At 41.2% G+C, this 22,450-nt stretch overlaps 1 protein-coding gene across 1 annotated transcript in view; it reads right to left on the reverse strand.

Moving 5' to 3' along the window:
- The window catches only part of LOC119324587 (mitochondrial proton/calcium exchanger protein-like), a 14,878-nt gene extending 8,279 nt beyond the window's left edge, over window positions 1-6,599 (reverse strand). Inside the window, exons 1-6 of the mRNA XM_037598365.1 lie at window positions 6,470-6,599; window positions 3,895-4,556; window positions 3,475-3,787; window positions 2,998-3,144; window positions 2,798-2,886; window positions 2,630-2,722 (exon numbers count right to left, since the gene is read on the reverse strand). Of these exons, the coding sequence (XP_037454262.1) occupies window positions 2,630-2,722; window positions 2,798-2,886; window positions 2,998-3,144; window positions 3,475-3,787; window positions 3,895-4,496 (1,244 nt within the window). The 5' untranslated portion in view covers window positions 4,497-4,556; window positions 6,470-6,599. The remainder of the gene's footprint in view (window positions 1-2,629; window positions 2,723-2,797; window positions 2,887-2,997; window positions 3,145-3,474; window positions 3,788-3,894; window positions 4,557-6,469) is intronic.
- Window positions 6,600-22,450: the final 15,851 nt, after the last annotated feature.

Below are 22,450 nucleotides of genomic sequence, written 5' to 3' on the forward strand. Positions count from 1 at the left end.
CCGGAGTCAGAACGAAAAACACGAACAGCACTGGAAAACTGAGTATGGACCATATGTACAAAAGCCTTATATATAGAAAACAACTCAGAACGATGCTTCATAAAATAGACCCAAGTATGTCGAGAGTGATCATCAACAAATATGACATAATGTTTGTGGCCACCTTTTGAAACAAAGGGGGAAGGACCCCATACATCAGAGTGCACTAAATCAAAAGGATGACTAGAATGAGTAGTGCTGGAAGAGTATGGAAGCTGTATTTGTTTCCCTAGCTTACAACCCTTACAGTGAAAACCATCATCTATGGAAACATGACCCAAAACACCTTGTCGAACAAGGGTAGATAAACGAGAACCACACAAGTGACCTAAGCGATGGTGCCACTGGGCAAAAGAAAACGACGAAGTGGATCTTGATGTTGATGCAACCATCCGGAACGCGGATGTGGTGGGAGCTGAAGGAAGGTGTAAGGTGTCAAGGATGTAGAGGGATGTGGATCCTCTACGGCGATGGCCAGTTCCAATGACCCTCTTGCTCTGACGGTCCTGCACATAACAAAATGAGTCATCAAAACCAACAAAGTAGTTCATATCAGCAAGCTGGCCAACAGACATAAGATTCATGGACAGCTCTGGAGCAAAGGAGATGGCAGGAACAGAAAACTTGGATGTGCAAAGAGAACCCTGATGAGTAATAGAACAAGGTGTACCATCAGCAGTCTGAACAGAGGCACCATCCCGCACTGGCTGGCAAGACACAAGCTGAGAGCGATCAGAGGTCACATGGAAAGAAGCTCCAGAGTCCAGAACCCAAGGCTGGGTTGCAGCAACGGCGGGCTGAGAGAGAACAGATGCAGAAGCACCCCTCGCTTGCTGTTGATAAGGAGCCTGGGGTGCACGACGCTGCTGATTGAGGGCCCGTCTAGCCTGAAACTCAGCTAACAGCTCTGGATGAAGCTTGAAACAACCATCTCTATGATGTCCTGTCTTCTTGCAGAACGAGCAGATGACAGCTGAAGGTGTGGCCTTGGAGGCACCTGGCCGCTGAGGAAAAGCCAGAACACTAGTGTGTAGAGTCTGCGCAGAAGTAGTCCCAAGAGAACGGAGACGAGTCTCCTCGGCGATCAAGCTAGCAAGTGCCTCTGTCAAGGTGGGAGGAGTCGTACGACCAAGCAATTGAGTGCGAATGTTCTCAAAGTCTGGCTTGAGACCCATCACAAACTGAAACATGAGAGTCTGATGGTCGTACTTTTCCTTCGCTGCACATGACTCACAACCAGAATTACCCTTTGGAACCATGGAACCTAGCTGCCCAGTGATGCGAGTGAAAGCTCCATAGTACTCTTCTATGGACATGTCTTCTGGCTGCCGAGTGTTGTGTAAATTCTGCAACAAGGAGAAATGAAGTGCACTGCTGGGCTGAAGGTAGCGCTGCTCAAAGTACTTCCATATCTCTTTAGCTGAAGTGTGATGCTCAAGACTCATTCGGAGTGAGGGTTCAACACCCAGAATTAAAACTCCCATCACACGATCATCAATCTTTTGCCAAGACTTCCTTGCTGCATCATCATTTGGACTAGGTGGATCATCTGTCAGATGAGAGACAAAACCAGCCGTCCTCAAGACAGTCCGGGCAGAAAATGCCCATTCCCTGTAGTTTGAACTATCAAGCTTGATATCTATGATCAAAGAACCAAATCCGAAATCATTTCTTGCCATAGTGGTGAGCGGCCAGCAGCTGGAAACACCCAATTTGATAGCAGCTGCAGGCAGCGACAAGAGATGAGCAGCAGACAGCCACAAACAGGAGCAGCAACCCACTAGGCTGGCTGCTGCTTGCTGGATCTCACTGGATAGAAGGAGGAGCTTGCTGGATCTTGCTAGATAGGAGGGGGAACGCCTGGAGCTTGCTGTAGAGCAGGGAAGGCACCAAGAGCTTGCTGGAGATGGCTGCTGGAGAGCAGGGGAAGTATTCTCACAGAGTAGCTGTGAAGACACACAGAGGAGCTGCTGGAGAGCAGCTCCTACAGGTTGATGACGAAGATGGGATGGGGCAGCGATGTGGATGTCTCCTCACCAGATAGATCCGCCTGAATCACCTCACCGGCGGCGATTTCATGGGTGGCGGCTGGAAGAGGGACTAGGGTTTGGTCCTGGTCTGATACCATGTTAGAAAACGTGAGGAAGAGAGAATGACCAACTGTTTTCTGTATTGAGGAGGAGAGAGAGATATACAAGGTTACATGGGCCTGGGCCTCACTCTAGACTATGGGCCTGGGCCTGTACAAGACAAACACAACATATATACTTAACAGCTTCAACATCAAGCAAACTACTCTGTATTTGTCTTACATATATTAACAGAGATTACAATACACACTTGATATTATAATTTGGACAATTGTTTGGTTACTTGGTTAGTTCTCTATAAACATTGTATTAATCTCATGTCTCCACAATGGGCTTATCTCGAAGATTGGCACTTCCGTTATTACGAGCAATAGCAAATAATGATTAGATGCAAGCTAATTAGCGCTCTGCGATACAATTATAAGTTTAATATTTCCATGCATATCCCTCTACTTCACCAATAGCAGACTATATTTCACGTTTTTAAACCAAATACTTACTCGCGCAGTTTTTTGCGAAGCATGAACCTCAAGTAATGGTCCGTACCAAAAGGCCGAATACCCATATATTTGCACATATTTACCAAGCGTGGTCTGCAGAAAAACATTGATCAGCTCTGGTATAACTGTGATATTACAAGGATGTTCAAAATTCAAATAAGATGTAACCTGCTCATGTTATCCAAAGTCAGTTCATCATTAAACAGCTTCGCGAAGTTCAAGATTTCATCATTGGATACACGTTCACCTTTCCTAACCTAATTGCAGTTTAAAGTACATTATCCAAGAGAATATCGTATAAACGAATTCATAGTATACACTATACATTATAAAACTATTCACACAAGGATGTTATATACAACTGATACCTTGTTTAAAAATTCGTCCAGATCTTCAGCGGTCTGTTTAGTTTCTCCACTACGTGATGTTTGGACTTCCTTTGCCATTTCTTTTGCAGTATCTTGCAGAAACTTTGCATACTCCATCCTTGCTTTCAGTTTCCTTTTCAACGCTTCCTGCATCGGAACATGAACTGCATTCTTGAGCCAACCAATTTGCAAAGTAACAATGTTTGTGGTTCATATAGAAATGTAACTACGAGATCAATTCAAACATTGATACACATAAATCTGTCATATCAGGAGATAGTGAACAGCAGGGTCAACAAACCATGGAACCAGAATGATGATGTACTGCACATGCACGTCTGCTTAACACAGGGCAGGTAACCCATGCATCATAAGTTGTGACATACATGGTGGCATAATAGCATGCTGAGAAATGTAATAGCTAAACAGTATAATCATACTAGTGCACTTAGTAATTATTGTTGTTGCATCACAAACCTCTTCTTTCATCTTGTCTTGAAAAGTGGATGGCAGCATGTTTGGAAACAACTTGAGAAACACCGGCAATAAGAATTCCATGAACGGAACAACGATAAACACAGCAACAGGTACCAGCCTGAAGATATCAGCTGTTGTACGGGTGAGTTGTTGCCTCTCTCTCCTTGACAGGCTCTTTCCACCAGCAAGCTTCACCAGCAATCTTGATGAAATCCTAACATCTGCCCAGAGTAGCTTTGTTCCTAACCAGTAATGCTGCAGTGTAGAAATAAATTCATCCTTCCCATGCTTCAGCTTTACAGCCCAGTCAGCTCTACACACAGAGAGGTTGCGTATGTTTAGAACACCAGAAAAATGAGGCAGAAAACAATATCTTGTATCAAAAGTCATAAGTTTGAGTTCAAGGAAGAAGATACAGACCTACTCATTGAAGCAATAGCTCGGAGAGCAGGGCCAATACCCAGAAGCCTTGCCCAGAATTTTTGTACGATTGATCGGCTAGCCTTTAGAGATTCTTGCACCTGCTTGGCTTTGGCTTTAGCTTTTGCTGTGCTTAGGCCTTCCACAGCCTGGTCACATTCTTCTGGGGATGCCTCCTTTTTCTTTTTATTCTGCTTCTGATCCTCACTCTGTTCTTCGATATCCAACTTAGGTTGCCCAGCAGTTGCAGTTGATGCTCTGCGGACTGACTGCAACAAACCTCTAGCTCCAAAAGGCAATGCAAATTCATTACTTCTTCCAATTCCATAACCATGGAGAGAAATCACATGAGCTGGTCGCTGCGGAAACCCATTACCAAGACCTAGCAGACCACCCTTTGTCAAATTCACACTATACTGCTCTTTCTCCTTGTCAGATTTTGAGTCCCCTAAGCTTTGCTCGAGAAATTGCTGCGCTATTCTTGGCTGAGCCTTGAAACCAAATGCCCCATGCTGGAAAGTAGAGAAGGAGGATGACAGGATAGGTGTGTTAACATTATCCAAAAGACGCTTCCTTCTCCTAATGATCGCCCTTGAAGCCATACTTGGTTGCTTCTCACCCTCCCAATGGGAAGGCAAAGATCATGCCGTTCTAAGTACAACCTGAAGTGATCAAATTCAGAAACCATAAGAAAAATGAAGATTGACAAGGGGATAGTAACAGCACATTACAACAACAAAAAACAGCGGTGAGAATAATGCTGAACAATCGCAGTACCAATATACCACACGCACTAGTCAATTCTTTTTCAAAGGGCACTAAGTGTAGTTTTCTGGTATAATGAAAGGACCGTAAATCTCTAGGATTTCCTCTAACATAACAGTAGAACACATAAGTACAGTGAGTAATACTTAGAAACTTATATGAGTAGCAACTAATATGGAGAATCAAAGTGAGCATGCAAAAGCTGTAAGAGAATCAACTCTGATCCAACTATACAAGCAAGCTCAGCAATAGTCCAATCAACAGCCAGCAGAACAAATAAGTCCGTGGTTGTGTATTTCCCGAATAATCACAAGATGCAGAACTTACAATCCATAGCCAGCACAACAAATAAGTCAACAGTTGTGTATCTCCCAATTGATCACAAAATTCAGAGCTGACAATCCAACAATGCATAAATACTATGAGTAGTAATTTCACTGTTGCCGGTAAGAAGATTCCATGAGAATCAACTATGTTCTTCACCTCAGAATTACAAATTGCCCGCTTTAAGTCTTGACTATGACAAGCACTTCTAACAGTTCACGAACAAACATCTGAAGCAATCATTAATTAGTAGTAAACCTGGTTTGGACACTTGCATTAAGGAATAGGAACACCATCTTTTAATTTCCGTAGTAACAGTTATAGAGGGAAGAAAACATCGCAGATAGATTACTATGGAGAATCAAAGTTAGCATGCAAAAGCTGCAAGAGAATCAACTCTGATCCAACTATACAAGCAAGCTCAGCAATAGTCCAATCAACAGCCAGCAGAACAAACAAGTCCGTGGTTGTGTATTTCCCAACTGATCACAAGATTCAGAGCTGACAATCCATGGCCAGCACAACAAATAAGTCAAACAGTTGTGTACCTCCCAATTGATCACAAGATTCAGAGCTGACAATCCAACAATGCATAAATACCATGAGTAGTAATTTCACTGTTGCCGGTAAGAAGATTCCATGAGAATCAACTATTTTCTTCACCTCAGATTTACAAATTGCTCACTTTAAGTCTTAACTATGACAAGCACTTCTAACAGTTCAAGAACAAAAATCTGAAGCAATCATTAACTAGTAGTAAACCTGGTTTGGACACTTGCATTAAGGAATATAACTCCATCTTTTAATTTCCAAAATAACAGTTATAGAGGGAAGAAAAAATCACAGATAGATTATTATAATCAATAGCAGAGCATCTCCTCGGTTGAACCATTTTGCCTATCCAGATATCGACACGAAAAAGCTCAACAACATATGGCAGTGACAATTTAATTCGACAAGTTTGACGTCAGGAGCAGTTCAACTCAAGCACCCGAGATTATACAAGTTACACACTCCAATCGAGTCGAAAATCGAAACCCCGCGAAAAGTACGAATCGCGTCAGGTTCAGTCCGTACTGATTCATCCATCCTAAGCAAAAGAGACAGACAGAAGGGGCGGACTTAACCATTACACAGATTTGCAAACGATCGACGAAGATACTATAAGGAACAGGCGAGGACAAAACAATTATAATTTCTGAAGTTTCGAACAGGACCGCGAAATCGGTCCTTTCGGCTGCCACCTACCCTGAAACATCCACTACTCGCCACTCGCCACTCGCCAGAGACCAAATTACCCCGAAAACTAAAACCGCAGCAACGCATGTGACCACTGGCTGTCGATCCGTCCCACCAAATCACCGACGCGAGCGAAGCGAAATCCTTAGGAAATCGACCAATGCGTCGACCGACCGACCGGGCAAAAAAAAGTACAGAAGAAGAAAAAACGAAAGGAGCGCCTGGAGAGAGGCGAAGGAGAGCTCACCCGGCGAGGACGCGGCGCCGATCGGCCGATCCCGTCGAGGTAGGGTTTAGGGTTTTTGGGAGGGAGGGGGGAAAGCGAAGGGGAATGGAAGGAGAAGAGGAGCAGCGGGGGCTACTTTACTCGGAGAGGAGGGCGGGGGCGGACGTGCGAAGAAAGAAAGAAATATGGCTGTTGCAACGTGCGGCAAAATTTCATGTTTTGACTTTTTTTTTGTAGTTTGTTCAGATATGATCCCGTTCGACCAAATTTTAAAATCTGATTCTTTTTCCTACCGCCACGAGGCCCGGCGGTAGGATTACCTAGCCTACCTCCATAACCTGCAGCGGTAAGAAACTTATCCATGTCAGCGGTGTTAACGGCCTCCGTCTCCCTCCGTCCCACCCTACCGCCGCTGGTCCTGGCGGTAGGCTGCCTGAACCTACTGTCGGGATCCCTGACGGTAGGATATGGACATTTATAAGCCCGCGGGCCGCCCGCCCCACCCCCTTATTGTTGGGGAACGTAGTTATTTTAAAAAAAATTACGCACACGCAAGATCATGGTGATGGCATAGCAACGAGAGGGGAGAGTATTGTCCACGTACCCTCGTAGACCGTAAGCGGAAGCGTTATGACAATGCGGTTGATGTAGTCGTACGTCTTCACGATCCGACCGATCCAAGCACCGAACGTACGACACCTCCGTGTTCAGCACACGTTCAGCTCGATAACGTTCCCCGGGTTCCAATCCAGCAAAGCGTCGGGGGTGAGTTCCGTCAGCACGACGGCGTGGTGACGATGATGATGTTCTACCAGCGCAGGGCTTCGCCTAAACTCCGCGACGATATGACCGAGGTGGAATATGGTGAAGGGGGGCACCGCACACGGCTAAGGAACGATCTGTAGATCAACTTGTGTGTCATGGGGTGCCCCCTGCCCCCGTATATAAAGGAGCAAGGGGGAGGGGGCCGACCAAGGGGAGGAGGCGCGCCCAAGGGGGAGAATCCTACTCCAAGTAGGATTCCCCCTTCTTTCCTAGTCCAAGTAGGAGAGGGGAAGGAAGGGAAGGAGAAGGAGAAGGAAGGAGAGGGAGGAAAAGGAGGAAAGGGGGGCCGCCCCCCTAGTCCAATTTGGTTTGGGCTAGGGGGGCCGCGCGCCCTGCCTCCTCTCTTCCACCACTTGGCCCATGAGGCCCATTGCTTCTTCCTCGTATTCCCGTAACTCCCCGGTACCCCCGAAAATACCCGAATCACTCGGAACCTTTCCGAACTCTGAATATAGTCGTCCAATATATCGATCTTTATGTCTCGACCATTTCGAGACTCCTCGCCATGTCCCCGATCTCATCCGGGACTCCGAACTCCTTCGGTACATCAAAACTCATAAACTCATAATATAACTGTCATCGTAACGTTAAGCGTGCGGACCCTACGGGTTCGAGAACTATGTAGACATGACCTAGAACTGTTTCCGGTCAATAACCAATAGCGGAACCTGGATGTTTATATTGGCTCCTACATATTCTACGAAGATCTTTATCGGTCAAACCGCATAACAACATACGTTGTTCCCTTTGTCATCGGTATGTTACTTGCCCGAGATTCGATCGTCGGTATCCAATACCTAGTTCAATCTCATTACCGGCAAGTCTCTTTACTCGTTCTGTAATACATCATCCTGTAACTAACTCATTAGTTACAATGCTTGCAAGGCTTAAGTGATTTGTATTACCGAGAGGGCCCAGAGATACCTCTCCGACAATCGGAGTGACAAAACCTAATCTCGAATTACGCCAACCCAACATGTACCTTCGGAGACACCTATAGAGCACCTTTATAATCACCCAGTTACGTTGTGACGTTTGGTAGCATACAAAGTGTTCCTCCGGTAAACGGGAGTTGCATAATCTCATAGCCATAGGAACATGTATAAGTCATGAAGAAAGCAATAGCAACATACTAAACGATCAAGTGCTAGGCTAACGGAATGGGTCAAGTCAATCACATCATTCTTCTAATGATGTGATCCCATTAATCAAATGACAACACATGTTATGGTTAGGAAACATAACCATCTTTGATTAATGAGCTAGTCAAGTAGAGGCATACTAGTGACATTAAGTTTGTCTATGTATTCACACATGTATCATGTTTCCGGTTAATACAATTCTAGCATGAATAATAAACATTTATCATGAAATAAGGAAATAAATAATAACTTTATTATTGCCTCTAGGGCATATTTCCTTCACTTATCCCCCCATCCCCACGAACAGAGCAATTCCTCTCGCCCCATCTCTCATCTCCTCCACTCCCCCCCCTCTGATCTTCGTCGTTTCTTCACCGTTTTTGCCGATCGAGATGGCCCCGAAACGAGAAAAGTAAGTTCCTCCGATCCCTCCAATTAGTTTTAGTCAAATAGCTTCTGATTCATCGCATTATTTGATTCAAATCACTTCCCCTTTTTGAACTAGATTAAATTTTTGTATACCCTAGGATTGATTTAGGTTGATTCTAGATGTTCTATAGTGTTAGATATGAACTCTAGTCACTAGTTGCATGAACCCTATTTCATATTTTTTTGGAGAAATTTGTTTAGATATGATGCATGTTGGAGGAATTTGTTTTTTGATATGATGCATGTTGATATGATATGATGCATGACGTATAGTGGAGGTTGTTTGAGGAAATATGCTTAAGATGAACTCTAGTTCATGTTTTTGTTTTTGAAAAAAATATGATATGATGCATACTGGATGTTGTTGGAGAAATATGGTATGATATGATGCATTTGAACATTTATGATTGCATCTTGATATATGCATTTATTTATTTTTTAACCACATGATGAACCCTAGTTCATGTTCATTTTTAAAAAATCTTCTTATGATTATTGAAAGATTGAACTCATAGGTTTTTTGAATGTGATGAATATGTTTCCTAGTTCATGATAAACCCTGGTTCATGTTAATTTTTCTTTTGGTATGCTTATGCTTATGTTTATGCAATTTTTTAGGAGGCCACCTCTTGCGAACGATATTGGCATTAAGTATACCATGCTTGACACTAAGTTCGACAAGGGTCACCGTGCCCGTTTCATTGAGAATGGAGTGGTAATTACCATTCTTAAACCAAATCTTTTCGAATTGATTAAAACAAGTTGCTAATTATTATGTTTATGCTAATTATGCTTTGGTTCTTCATTTTCACAGATGCTCCCGCCACTACGGATGAGGGCTCACAAGGCGACACTTAAGATGGAGTACAATGAACGGTACGCACCGTTCCACAAGAGAGCCTGGCTATTGGGTTTCGTCCTGCAGTTCAAGCATAAGCCGCCGACGCTCGTCCAGTAAGCTCTCACGGCTTTGATCGACCGGTGGCGGCCAGAGACGCACAGCTTCCATCTTCCATGTGGGGAGATGACCGTGACCCTTGATACGTCCATTTTGCATCATGTTTACCTACTGTTATTTATAATGTTTTTATGCATAATAATAATTTTTGGTGTAATTCTAATGCCTTTTCTATCATACATGCAAGGTTCACACAAAGAGGGAGAATTCCGACAATTGGAAATCTGGACCTGAAAAAGCTACGTCAGGCTACCTATTCTGCACAACTCCAAATGAGCTGAAACTTCACGAGGAATTTTTATGGAATATATAAGAAATACTGGAGCAAATAACTACCGGAGGGGGACCACCTGGTGAGCACAAGACACCAGGGCGCGTCCTGGTGGGTTGTGCTCAGCCTAGCTCACCTCCGGTGCCATCTTCTGATATATATAAGTCATTTTGACCTAGAAAAAAAATAAGGAGAGGACTTTCGGGACGAAGCGCCACCATCTCGAGGCGGAACTTGGGCAGGAGCACTTTTGCCCTCCGGCGGAGCAATTCAGCCGGGGAACTTCCCTCCTGGAGGGGAAATCATCGTCATCATCATCACCAACAACTCTCCCATCTTGGGGAGGGCAATCTCCATCAACATCTTCAATAGCACCATCTCCTCTCAAACCCTAGTTCATCTCTTGTGTTCAATCTTTGTACCGGAACTATAGGTTGGTACTTGTGGGTGACTAGTAGTGTTGATTACATCTTGTAGTTGATTGCTATATGGTTTATTTGGTGGAAGATTATATGTTCAGATCCATTATGCTATTTAATGCCCCTCTGATCTTGAGAATGATTATCATTTGTGAGTAGTTACTTTTGTTCTTGAGGTCATGGGAGAAATCATGTTGCAAGTAATCATGTGAATTTTATGTGTATTCGATATTTTGATAATATGTATGTTGTGATTCCCTTAGTGGTGTCATGTGAACATCCACTACATGACACTTTATCATATTTGGGCCTAAGGGAATGCATTGTGGAGTAGTAATTAGATGATGGGTTGCGAGAGTGACAGAAGCTTAAACGCTAGTTTATGCGCTATTCCGTAAGGGACTAAATTGGATCCAAAAGTTTAATGCTATGGTTAGAATTTATTCTTAATACTTTTCTCATGGTTGCAGATGCTTGCGAAGGGGTTAATCATAAGTAGGAGGTTTGTTCAAGTAAGAATAACATCTAAGCACCGGTCCACCCACATATCAAATTATCAAAGTAGCGAACACAAATCAAACCAACATGATGAAAGTGACTAGATGAAATTCCCGTGTACCTTCAAGAATGCTTTGCTTATCATAAGAGACCGTTTTGGCCTGTCCTTTGCCTCAAAAGGATTGGGCTACCTTGCTGCACTTTTGTTACTACTATCGTTACTTGCTCGTTACAAATTATCTTGCTATCAAACTACTCGTTACTTATAGTTTCAGTGCTTGCAGAGAATACCTTGCTGAAAACCACTTGTCATTTTCTTCTGCTCCTCATTGGGTTCGACACTCTTACTTATCGAAAGGACTACGATTGATCCCTATACTTGTGGGTCATGAAGGCTCTTTTCTGGCACCGTTGTCGTGGAGTGAAGCGCTTTTGGTAATTGGAAATTGGTAAGAAAAAAATATTACTACATGCTGAAATTTATTGTCACTTGTTACTATGGAGAACAATCCTTTGAGGAGTTTGTTCGGGGTATCTTCACCTCGATCGGAACCACAATTAGTTGCTCCTCAACCCACTGACCAACTGAAAATACTGAATATGAAATTTCTTTGGGTATGATAGAACAATTGCTAGCTAATCCTTATGTAGGAGATGGAACCGAACATCCTGATATGCACTTTATATATGTGGATGAAATTTATGGATTGTTTAAGCTTGCAGGTTTACCCGGAGAAGAAGCTAAGAAGAAGGTTTTCCCTTTATCTTTGAAGGGAAAAGCATTGGCATGGTATAGGCTATGCGATGATATTGGATCTTGGAATTGGAATCGATTGAAATTGGAATTCCATCAAAAAAATTATCCTATGCATCTAGTTCATCGTGATCGAATACATATATACATATATATATATATATATATATATATAATTTGGCCTCGTGAAGGAGAAAGTATCGCTCTAGCTTGGGGAAGGCTTAAGTCAATGTTATATTCATGCCCCAACCATGAGCTCTCGAGAGAAATTATCATTCAGAACTTCTATGCTAGGCTTTCTCATAATGATCAATCCATGCTTGACACTTCTTGTACTAGTTCCTTTATGAAGAATACTATTGAATTCCGGTGGGATCTCTTGGAAAGAATTAAACACAACTCTGAAGATTGGGAACTCGAAGAAGGTAAAGAGTCAGGTATTAAGTTTAAGTTTGATTGTGTTAACTTTTATGAATACCGATGCTTTTCAAAAGTTTAGCACTAAATATGGACTTGACTCTGAGATAGTAGCCTCCTTTTGTGAATATTTTGCTACTCATGTTGATCTCCCTAAGGAGAAGTGGTTTAAATATCACCCACCTATTAAAGAAGAAATTAAAGAACCGGTAATAGCTAAAGATGAAACTATTATCTATAATGTTGATCCAGTTGTTCCTACTACTTATATTGAAAAACCACATTTTCCTGTTAGGATAAAGGAACATGCTAAAGTTTCAACTGTGGTCAACAAAAGTTATATTAGAACACCTAAACCAGCTGAACAAATCAAAGTAGAACCTAGTGTTGCTATGGTTAAGGATCTCCTGGTTGAAAATATAGATGGGCATGTTATTTACTTCTGTGATGAAGCTGCTAGAATTGCCAAACCCAATGAAAAATATAAACATAGACCCGTTGTTGGCATGCCCGTTGTCTTAGTTAAAATAGGAGATCACTGTTATCATGGTTTATGCGACATAGGTGCTAGCGTGAGTGATATTCCTTTTAGCTTATATCAGGAAATTATGAATGACATGGCACCCGCTGAAATAGAAGACATATAGATGTTACTATTAAACTTGCTAATAGAGACACCATCACACCACTTGGGATTGTCAGAGATGTTGAAGTCTTGTGTGGGAAAATAAAATACCCTACTGATTTTCTTGTTCTTGATTCCCCACAAGATGATTTTTATCCCATTATCTTTGGCAGACCTTTCTTGAACACCGTTAATGTTAAAATAGATTGTGAGAAACAAATTGTCGGTGTTAGCTTTGGTGATGAGTCTCATGAGTTTAATTTTTCCAAGTTTAGTAGAAAGCACCATAAGAAAGAATTGCCTAGTAACGATGAAATAATTGGTCTTGCTTCTATTGCTGTACCTCCTACTGATCCACTAGAACAATATTTGCTAGACCATGAGAATGATATACATATGCATGAAAGAAATGAAATAGATAAGATTTTCTTTGAACAACGTCCTCTGCTTAAACACAATTTGCATATTGAAACTCTAGGAGGTCCTCCTCCACCTAAAGGTGATCCTGTGTTTGAATTAAAACAGTTACCCGACACTTCAAAATATGCTTATCTTGATGAGAAGAAGATATATCATGTTATTATTAGTGCTAACCTTTCAGAACATGAAGAAGAAAGATTATTGAAAGTTCTAAGGAAGCACCAAGCTGCTATTGGATATACTCTTGATGATCTTAAGAGCATCAGTCCTACTCTGTCAGCACAAGATTAATATGGAACCTGATGCTAAACCTGTTGTTGATCACCACTGTCGGTTAAATCCGAAGATGAAAGAAGTGGTAAGAACGGAAATATTAGAACTTCTGGAAGCAGGTATAATCTATCCTATAGCTGTTAGTAGATGGGTAAGTCGTGTACATTGTATCCCTAAGAAAGGAGGTATTACTGTTGTTCCAAATGATAAGAATGAACTTATTCCACACAAAAAATGTTACAGGCTATAGAATGGTAAGTGATTTTAGAAAATTAAACAAAGCAACTAAAAAAGATCATTACCCTCTGCCTTTTATTGATCAAGTGCTAGAAAGATTATCCAGGCACACACATTTTTGCTTCCTTGATGGATATTCTGGTTTTTCACAAATACCTGTTTCTCAACCTGATCAAGAAAAGACCACTTTTACTTGTCCTTTTGGAACTTATGCTTATAGACGTATGCCTTTTGGTTTATGCAATGCACCTGCTACCTTTCAAAGATGTATGACTGCTATGTTTTCTGAATTTTGTGAAAATATTGTTAGTTTTCATGGATGACTTTTCTGTTTATGGGAAGTCTTTTGATGATTGTTTAAGCAATCTTGATCGAGTTTTGCAGAGATGTGAGCAAAAAAATCTTGTCTTGAATTGGGAGAAGTGCCACTTTATGGTTAACGAAGGTATTGTTTTGGGCCATAAAATTTCTGAAAGAGGTATTGAGGTGGACAAAGCTAAGGTTGATGCAATTGAGAAAATGCCATGTCCTAAAGATATCAAAGGTATTCATAGTTTCCTTGGTCATGCTGGTTTCTATCGGAGATTTATCAAAGACTTTTCTAAAACTTCTAGGCCTCTTACAAATCTTTTGCAAAAAGATATTCCTTTTGTTTTTCATGATGATTGTTTAGAAGCCTTCTAAACACTCAAGAAAGTCTTAATTTCTGCACCTATTGTTCAACCACCTGATTGGAACTTGCCTTTTGAAATTATGTGTGATGCTAGTGATTACGTTGTTGGTGTTGTTCTAGGACAAAGAGTTGATAAGAAACTAAATGGTATTCATTATGCAAGTAAAACTCTAGACAGTGCACAAAGAAATTATGCTACTAATGAAAAAGAATTTCTAGCAGTGGTGTTTGCTTGTGATAAATTTAGATCCTATATTGTAGATTTAAAAGTTATTTTTCACACTGATCATGCTGCAATAAAGTATCTTATGGAAAAGAAAGATGCCAAACCTAGGCTTATTTGATGGGTTCTCTTGCTACAAGAATTTGATTTGCATATCACTGATAGAAAAGGAGCGGAGAACCCCGTAGCTGATAACCTATCTAGGTTGGAGAATGCTCTTGATGACCCACTACCTATTGATGATAGTTTTCCTAATGAGCAATTAGCTGCAATAAATGTTTCTAATAGTATACCTTGGTATGCTGACTATGCTAATTATATTGTTGCTAAATGCATACCCCCTAGCTTTACATACCAACAAAAGAAAAATTCCCTTCTATGATTTAAGACATTATTTTTGGGATGACCCACATCTTTATAAAGGAGTAGATGATATTATTAGACGTTGTGTACCTGAGCATGAACAGGAACAAATCCTATGGAAATGTCAATCCAAAGCTTATGGAGGACATCACGCGGGAGACAGAATTGCTCACAAGGTATTGCAATCTGGGTTTTATTGGCCTACTCTCTTCAAGGATGCTCGTAAGTTCGTCTTATCTTGTGATGAATGTAAAAGAATAGTAATATCGGTAAGCGTCAAGAAATGCCTATGAATTATTCACTTGTTGTTGAACCATTTGATGTTTGGGGATTTGATTACATGGGACCTTTTCCTTCCTCTAATAGGTATACTCATATTTTGGTTGTTCATTATGTTACTAAGTGGGTAGAAGTTATTCCAACTAGTAGTGTTGATCGCAACACCTCTATTAAAATACTTAAAGAAGTTATTTTCCCAAAGTTTGGAGTCCTTAGATATTTAATGACTGATGGTGATTCACACTTTATTCATGGTGCTTTCCGTAAAATGCTTGGCAAGTATGATGTTAACCATATAATTGCATCACCCTATCATCCTCAGTCTAGTGGCCAAGTTGAAGTTAGCAATAGAGAAATAAAATTAATTTTACAAAAGACTGTCAATAGGTCCTAGAAGAATTGGTATAAGAAATTAGATGATACACTTTGGGCTTACAGGACAACATATAAAAATCATATGGGTATGTCTCCTTATAAAATGGTTTATGGAAAAGCTTGTCATTTGCCTCTTGAGTTAGAACATAAAGCTTATTGGGGAATTAAAGAACTCAACTATGATTTCAAACTTGTTGGTGAAAAGAGGTTATTTGATATTAGCTCATTAGATGAATGGAGAACCCAAGCTTATGAAAATGCCAAGTTATTTAAAGAAAAGGTTAAAAGATGGCATGATAAAAGAATCCAAAAGCGTGAGTTCAAAGTTGGGGAATATGTTCTTTTGTACAACTCTCTTTTTAGATTCTTTACAGCAAAACTCCTCTCCAAATGGAAGGACCCTATGTTATCGAGGAGGTTTATTGATCTAGAGCTATCAAAATAAATAATGCCGAAGGTACTAACCCGAAGGTTGTTAATGGACAATGATAAAACATTATATCTCAGGTACACCCATTAATGTTGAAAGCAATATTATCCAAACTATGACACCGGAAGAATATATAAAAGAAACCTTCCGGAACACTCCAGAATCATGAAAAAAGGAGGTACATGATACGGTAAGTAAATAGACTCCTAAAAATCCGCAAAAAATATTTTCTGTCCATTTTGGAATATAACAAAAATTAGGAAAATAAGAAACAACAAGAAAGGCACCCCTGGTGGGCACAAGACACCAGTGCGCGCCTGGCCCCAGGTGGGTTGTGACCACCTCGGGTACCTTCTGGACTCCGTTTTTCTTCCATTTGCTTGTTTCCCAAGATAAAAAAAACTTTATATACCCCCCGGAACCTATTGATCACCATATCGCAGAGAAATCTTCTGTTTCTTTTCTTGCTGTTTTCGGTCATATATGTTAAGCCAGGCATCATGTCTTCTCCCTCCTCCAACAACGTAGAAGAGGATGCTTGGTTTATGAAGACCGAGCTGAAGAGAGAGGAGCCCGAAGAACCTCTCGAAGGGGGCAAGAGCAAGGAGGCCATCGGAAATCAAGCGCCGGTGGTTAAGCAGGCCTGGCCTGCCGAGGAAGAAGAAGAAGATATCCTTAAACCTTACTATGATCGTCTCACCCCCACCGAGATCGAAGCCTTTCGGATCATTGAAACGGTTCATGTGCAAAATAAATATCTCACCCGTGAATATATTCTATTGCAAGAGCACATCATCGCCCTCCGGAGCGTCATCCATAGATTGGAGAATCTCTTGATCATGAAGGACAAGATCGCTACTACATCATCACCATCACCTCCTTCTTCATCACCAAAATAAAATTGAGTATCGGGTATGGGCACTCCCCTTGGCTTGCGCCAAGCTTGGGGGGGGGGGGTTGCCCCGGTATCATATCACCTCCACTATCTTTTGCCTTTATTTACCTTAGTTCGATCAATAGTTATCTTTTGCTTTAGATGAATAGAAGTTTAGTTCGATCCTTTCTTTTCGAGAGTTTTCTTAGTGATCTATCTTTGTAATCGTGTGAGAAATATATAATAAAGTTTAATTTGAGTTTTTCTTTCTTTACTTTCATGTTTCAATAAAAAGAAATGAAATAAATTAAAAAGATCGTATGCTAATCTAATGGTAAGTAATGACACCACATAAGGAAAAGTATAAGTAGAAAATTTTATTGGAGATTAACAAACATATCATTGGTCAATGATGCAATTCATGAAAGAATTAATAAGGGAAGAGAAGATTCACATAGAAATATGCTACCTTGGACATCTGTTATGATTGTGAGCCCCCATCAAATTATTATATGCCAAAATTGTTGACGTTGGACAAGAAAGACAACGTAATGATTTATGTTTGTTCATATTCATATAGAAGTTATATTATCATAGATCCTTCAACATGTGGTGTTTGCCCCCCATCTTTGCTAGCCAAAAATTCCGCACCAAGTAGAGATACTACTTGTGCATCCAAAAACCCTTAAACCCAAATCTTATTTTCAAGAGTCCACCATACCTACCTAAGGATTGAGTAAGATCCTTCAAGTAAGTTGTCATCGGTGCAATAAGGCAATAAAAATTGCTTCTAAAAGTGTTAGATCATTTAGTGTAAGAGAAAATTGAGCATTGTACGAACTTGTGATGGCAAAGAATAAAAGCGACAGACTGCATAATAAAGGTTGCTATCATAAGGGGCAATATAACGTGACGTTCTTTTGCACTAAGGGATTGAGCATACAACAAAAAGTGCATGGCAACCCCTGCTTCCCTCTGCGAAGGGCCTATATTTTACTTTTATGTATTTACTTTCATGCAAGATTCAAAGTTTCTCTCTCTATTCCTTTTTATTTTTCTCTTTTGGCAAGCATCACGTGGTAAGGAAAGATCTAGGCACATATATCCAGTTGGATATGGATAGCATGAGTTATTATTGTTGACATCAGCCTTGAGGCGAATATGTTGGGAGGCGAAATTATAAGCCCCTATCTTTGTATGTGTCTGGTTGAAACATTTTGCTCATGTGTATGCGATGAGTGTTAGCAATCATAGAAGACTGCATGATGGTTGAGTATGTGAACTTGCCTAAAGGCTCCGATACATGACCCTTTCTGAAAAGATGATGTATTGTAGTTGCAAAGTTGAATGAGAACATAGTTTGTTGGTTTCCAGTAGAGTTTATGCTTTATACCTCAATGTTGTGATGAATTGTTACTTATTCATGAGAATTCTATGATAGAAGTTCTATGATAAAAGTATTATGTTAAAGTTTGTTGCTGTTATAATAATTTACATGATGCTTCTATGTCCGTATTTTGTTTTTATCGACACCTCTCTCTCTCTCTAAGCACGTGGACATGTTTTTCAATTTTGGTTTTCGCTTGAGGACAAGCAAGGTCTAAGCTTGGGGGAGTTGATACATCCATTTTGCATCATGTTTACCTACTGTTATTTATAATGTTTTAATGCATAATACTGCTTTTTGGAGTAATTCTAATGCCTTTTCTCTTATAATATGCAAGGTTCACACAAAGAGAGAGAATTCCGGCAGCTGGAAATCTGGACCTGAAAAAGCTACGTCAGGCTACCTATTCTGCACAACTCCAAATGAGCCGAAACTTCACGAGGAATTTTTATGGAATATATAAGAAATACTGGAGAAAATAACTACCGGAAGGGGGCCACCTGGTGAGCACAAGACACCAGGGCGCGCCCTGGTGGGTTGTGCTCAGCCCAGCCCACCTCTAGTGCCCATATTTTGGAATATAAGTCATTTTGACCTAGAAAAAAAGGAGAGGACTTTCGGGACGAAGCGCCGCCATCTCGAGGCGGAACTTGGGCAGGAGCACTTTTGCCCTCTAGCGGAGTGATTCCGCCGGGGGAACTTACCTCCCGGAGGGGGAAATCATCGTCTACATCATCACCAACAACTCTCCCATCTTGGGGAGGGAAATCTCCATCAACATCTTCAATAGCACCACCTCCTGTCAAACCCTAGTTCATCTCTTGTGTTCAATATTTGTGCCAGAACTATAGATTGGTACTTGTGGGTGACTAGTAGTGTTGATTACATCTTGTAGTTGATTGCTATATGGTTTATTTGGTGGAAGATTATATGTTCAGATCTTTTATGCTATTTAATGCCCCTCTGATCTTGAGCATGATTATCATTTGTGAGTAGTTACTTTTGTTCTTGAGGCCATGGGAGAAATCATGCTACAAGTAATCATGTGAATTTTATATGTGTTTGGTATTTTGATATTATGTATGTTGTGATTCCCTTAGTGGTGTCATGTGAACATTGACTACATGACACTTCACCATATTTGGGCCTAAGGGAATGAATTGTGGATTAGTAATTAGATGATGGGTTGCGAGAGTGACAAAAGCTTAAACCCTAGTTTATGCGCTATTCCATAAGGGACTGAATTGGAACCAAAAGTTGAATGCTATGGCTAGAATTTATTCTTAATTAATACTTTTCTCGTAGTTGCGGATGCTTGCGAGGGGGGTTAATCATAAGTAGGAGGTTTGTCAAGTAACAACACTACCTAAGCACCGGTCCACCCACATATCAAATTATCAAACTAGCGAACACAAATAAAACCAACATGATGAAAGTGACTAGATGAAATTCTCGTGTACCCTCAAAAACGCTTTGCTTATCATAAGAGACCGTTTTGGCCTGTCCTTTGCCTCAAAAGGATTGGGTTACCTTGCTGCAATTTTGTTACTACTATCGTTATTTGCTCGTTACAAATTATCTTTCTATCAAACTACTCGTTACTTATAATTTCAGTGCTTGCAAGGAATACCTTGCTGAAAACCACTTGTCATTTCCTTCTGCTCCTCATTGGGGTCGACACTCTTACTTACCGAAAGGACTACGATTGATCCCCTATACTTGTGGGTCATCAACCCTCCAAGATTAGGGGATGATTACGGCCCTACCGCTCGAGGGTTGTGCTCTCACAGGACGAGTGTAGAGGAAGAACTGGCATGATAGGGTTATTGCCATCATCGGCGACCGTCCCCCGCTAAGAATAACCGGACTTCCGGCTGTTGTGAATCGTTGCATGGAAAACAAAAAAATTCTACACACACGCAATGATTATCCATGGAGATGCATAACAACGAAGGGGAGAGTGTGTCTACATACCCTCGTAGACCGTAAGCGGAAGCATTTCATAACGCGGTTGATGTAGTAGAACTTCTTCTCACGTCAACCGATCCAGTACCGAATGCACGACACCTCCGCGTTCTGCACACGTTCAGCTCAGTGACGTCCCTCGCCTTCTTGATCCAGCAAGTCGTCGAGGTAGTAAATGAGTTCTGTCAGCAGCACGGCGTGGAGACGGTGATGGTGAAGTGATCCTCGCAGGGCTTCGCCTAAGCACTATGAAAATATGACCGGGGGTGTAAACGGTGGAGGGGGGCGCCGCACACAGCTAACAATTGATCTGGTGTGTGCTAGGGCGCCCCCCACATATATATAGGTGGGAGGGAGAGGGGTGATACGTCTCCAACATATCAATAATTTTTGATTGTTCCATGCTACAATATTATCTGTTTTGGATGTTTTTATATGCATTAGTATGTTATTTATAGTACTTTTGGGACTAACCTGTTAACCTAGAGCCTAGTGCCAGTTTCTGTTTTTTTTCTTGTTTTAGAGTTTCACAAAAAAGGAATACCAAAGGGAGTCCAAACGGAATAAAACCTTCGCGATGATTTTTCTTGGACCAGAAGACACACCAGTGACTTGGAGATCAAGTTGGAGGAGCCACGAGGCGGCCACAAGGATGGAGGGCGCGGCCCCACCCTTGTGGGCCCCTCGTGCACCTCCTGACCTAGTTTCTTCGCCTATATATTCCCATATATCCCCAAACCAATAGGGGGAGCCATGAAAACACTTTTCCAGCGCCGCAACCTTCTATACCTGTGAGATCCCATCTAGGGGCCTTTTCCGGCATCCTGCCGGAGGGGGACTCGATCATGGAGGGCTTCTACATCAACTCTATTGCCCTTCCGATGAAGCGTGAGTAGTTTATGTCAGACCTACGGGTCCATAGCTAGTAGCTAGACGGCTTCTTCTCTCTCTCTTTGATTCTCAATACCATGTTCTCCTTGATGTTCTTGGAGATTTATTCGATGTAATACTTTTTTGCGGTGTGTTTGCCGAGATCTGATGAATTATGGATTTATGATCAACTTATCTATGAACATTATTTGAATCTTCTCTGAATTCTTATATGCATGATTTGATATCTTTGTAATTCTCTTCAAACTATTGGTTTGGTTTGGCCAACTAGATTGGTTTTTCTTGCAATGGGAGAAGTGCTTAGCTTTGGGTTCAATATTGCGGTCTCCTTTCCTAGTGACAGTCAGGGCAGCCAGGCACGTATTGTATTATTGCCATCGAGGATAAAAAGATGGGGTTTTCATCATATTGCTTGAGTTAATTCCTCTACATCATGTCATCTTGCTTAATACGCTACTCCGTTCTTTATGAACTTAATACTCTAGATGCATGCTGGATAGCGGTCGATGTGTGGAGTAATAGTAGTAGATGCAGAATCATTTCGGTCTACTTGACACGGACGTGATGCCTATATTCATGATCATTGCCTTATATATCGTCATAACTTTGCGCTTTTATATCATTTGCTCGGTTGTAATTTGTTCACCCACCGTAATATTTTCTATCTTGGGAGAAGCCTGTAGTGAAACCTATGGCCCCCGGGTCTATTTTCCATCATATAAGTTTCCGATCTACAATTTTAGTTTCCAATCTACTCTTTTTGCAATCTTTACTTTCTGATCTATAAACCAAAAATACCAAAAATGTTTACTTTACCGTTTATCTATCTCTATGAGATCTCACTTTTGCGAGTGACCGTGAAGGGATTGACAAACCCTTTATCGCGTTGGGTGCAAGTTGTTTGATTGTTTGTGCAGGTATTCAGTGACTTGTGCGTTGTCTCCTACTGGAATAATACCTTAGTTCTCAAGACTGAGAGAAATACTTACTCTACTTTGTTGCATCACCCTTTCCTCTTCAAGGGAAAAACCAACGCAAGCTCAAGAAGTAGCAGGAAGAATTTCTGGCGCCATTGCCGGGGAGGATTAAGTCAAGATAGTCTCTGGTCAACATGTGAATTTCTCGCGCCGTTGCCGGGGAGATCTACGCCAAGTCAAGACATACCAAGTACCCATCATAAACTCTCATCTCTTGCATTACATTATTCGCCATTCGCCTCTCGTTTTCCTCTCCCCCACTTCTAAAACAACTTTTGAAAAGATTTTCCTTTTCTT

Source organism: Triticum dicoccoides, chromosome 6B, assembly GCF_002162155.2.
Source record: "Triticum dicoccoides isolate Atlit2015 ecotype Zavitan chromosome 6B, WEW_v2.0, whole genome shotgun sequence".
Taxonomy (NCBI): domain Eukaryota; kingdom Viridiplantae; phylum Streptophyta; class Magnoliopsida; order Poales; family Poaceae; genus Triticum; species Triticum dicoccoides.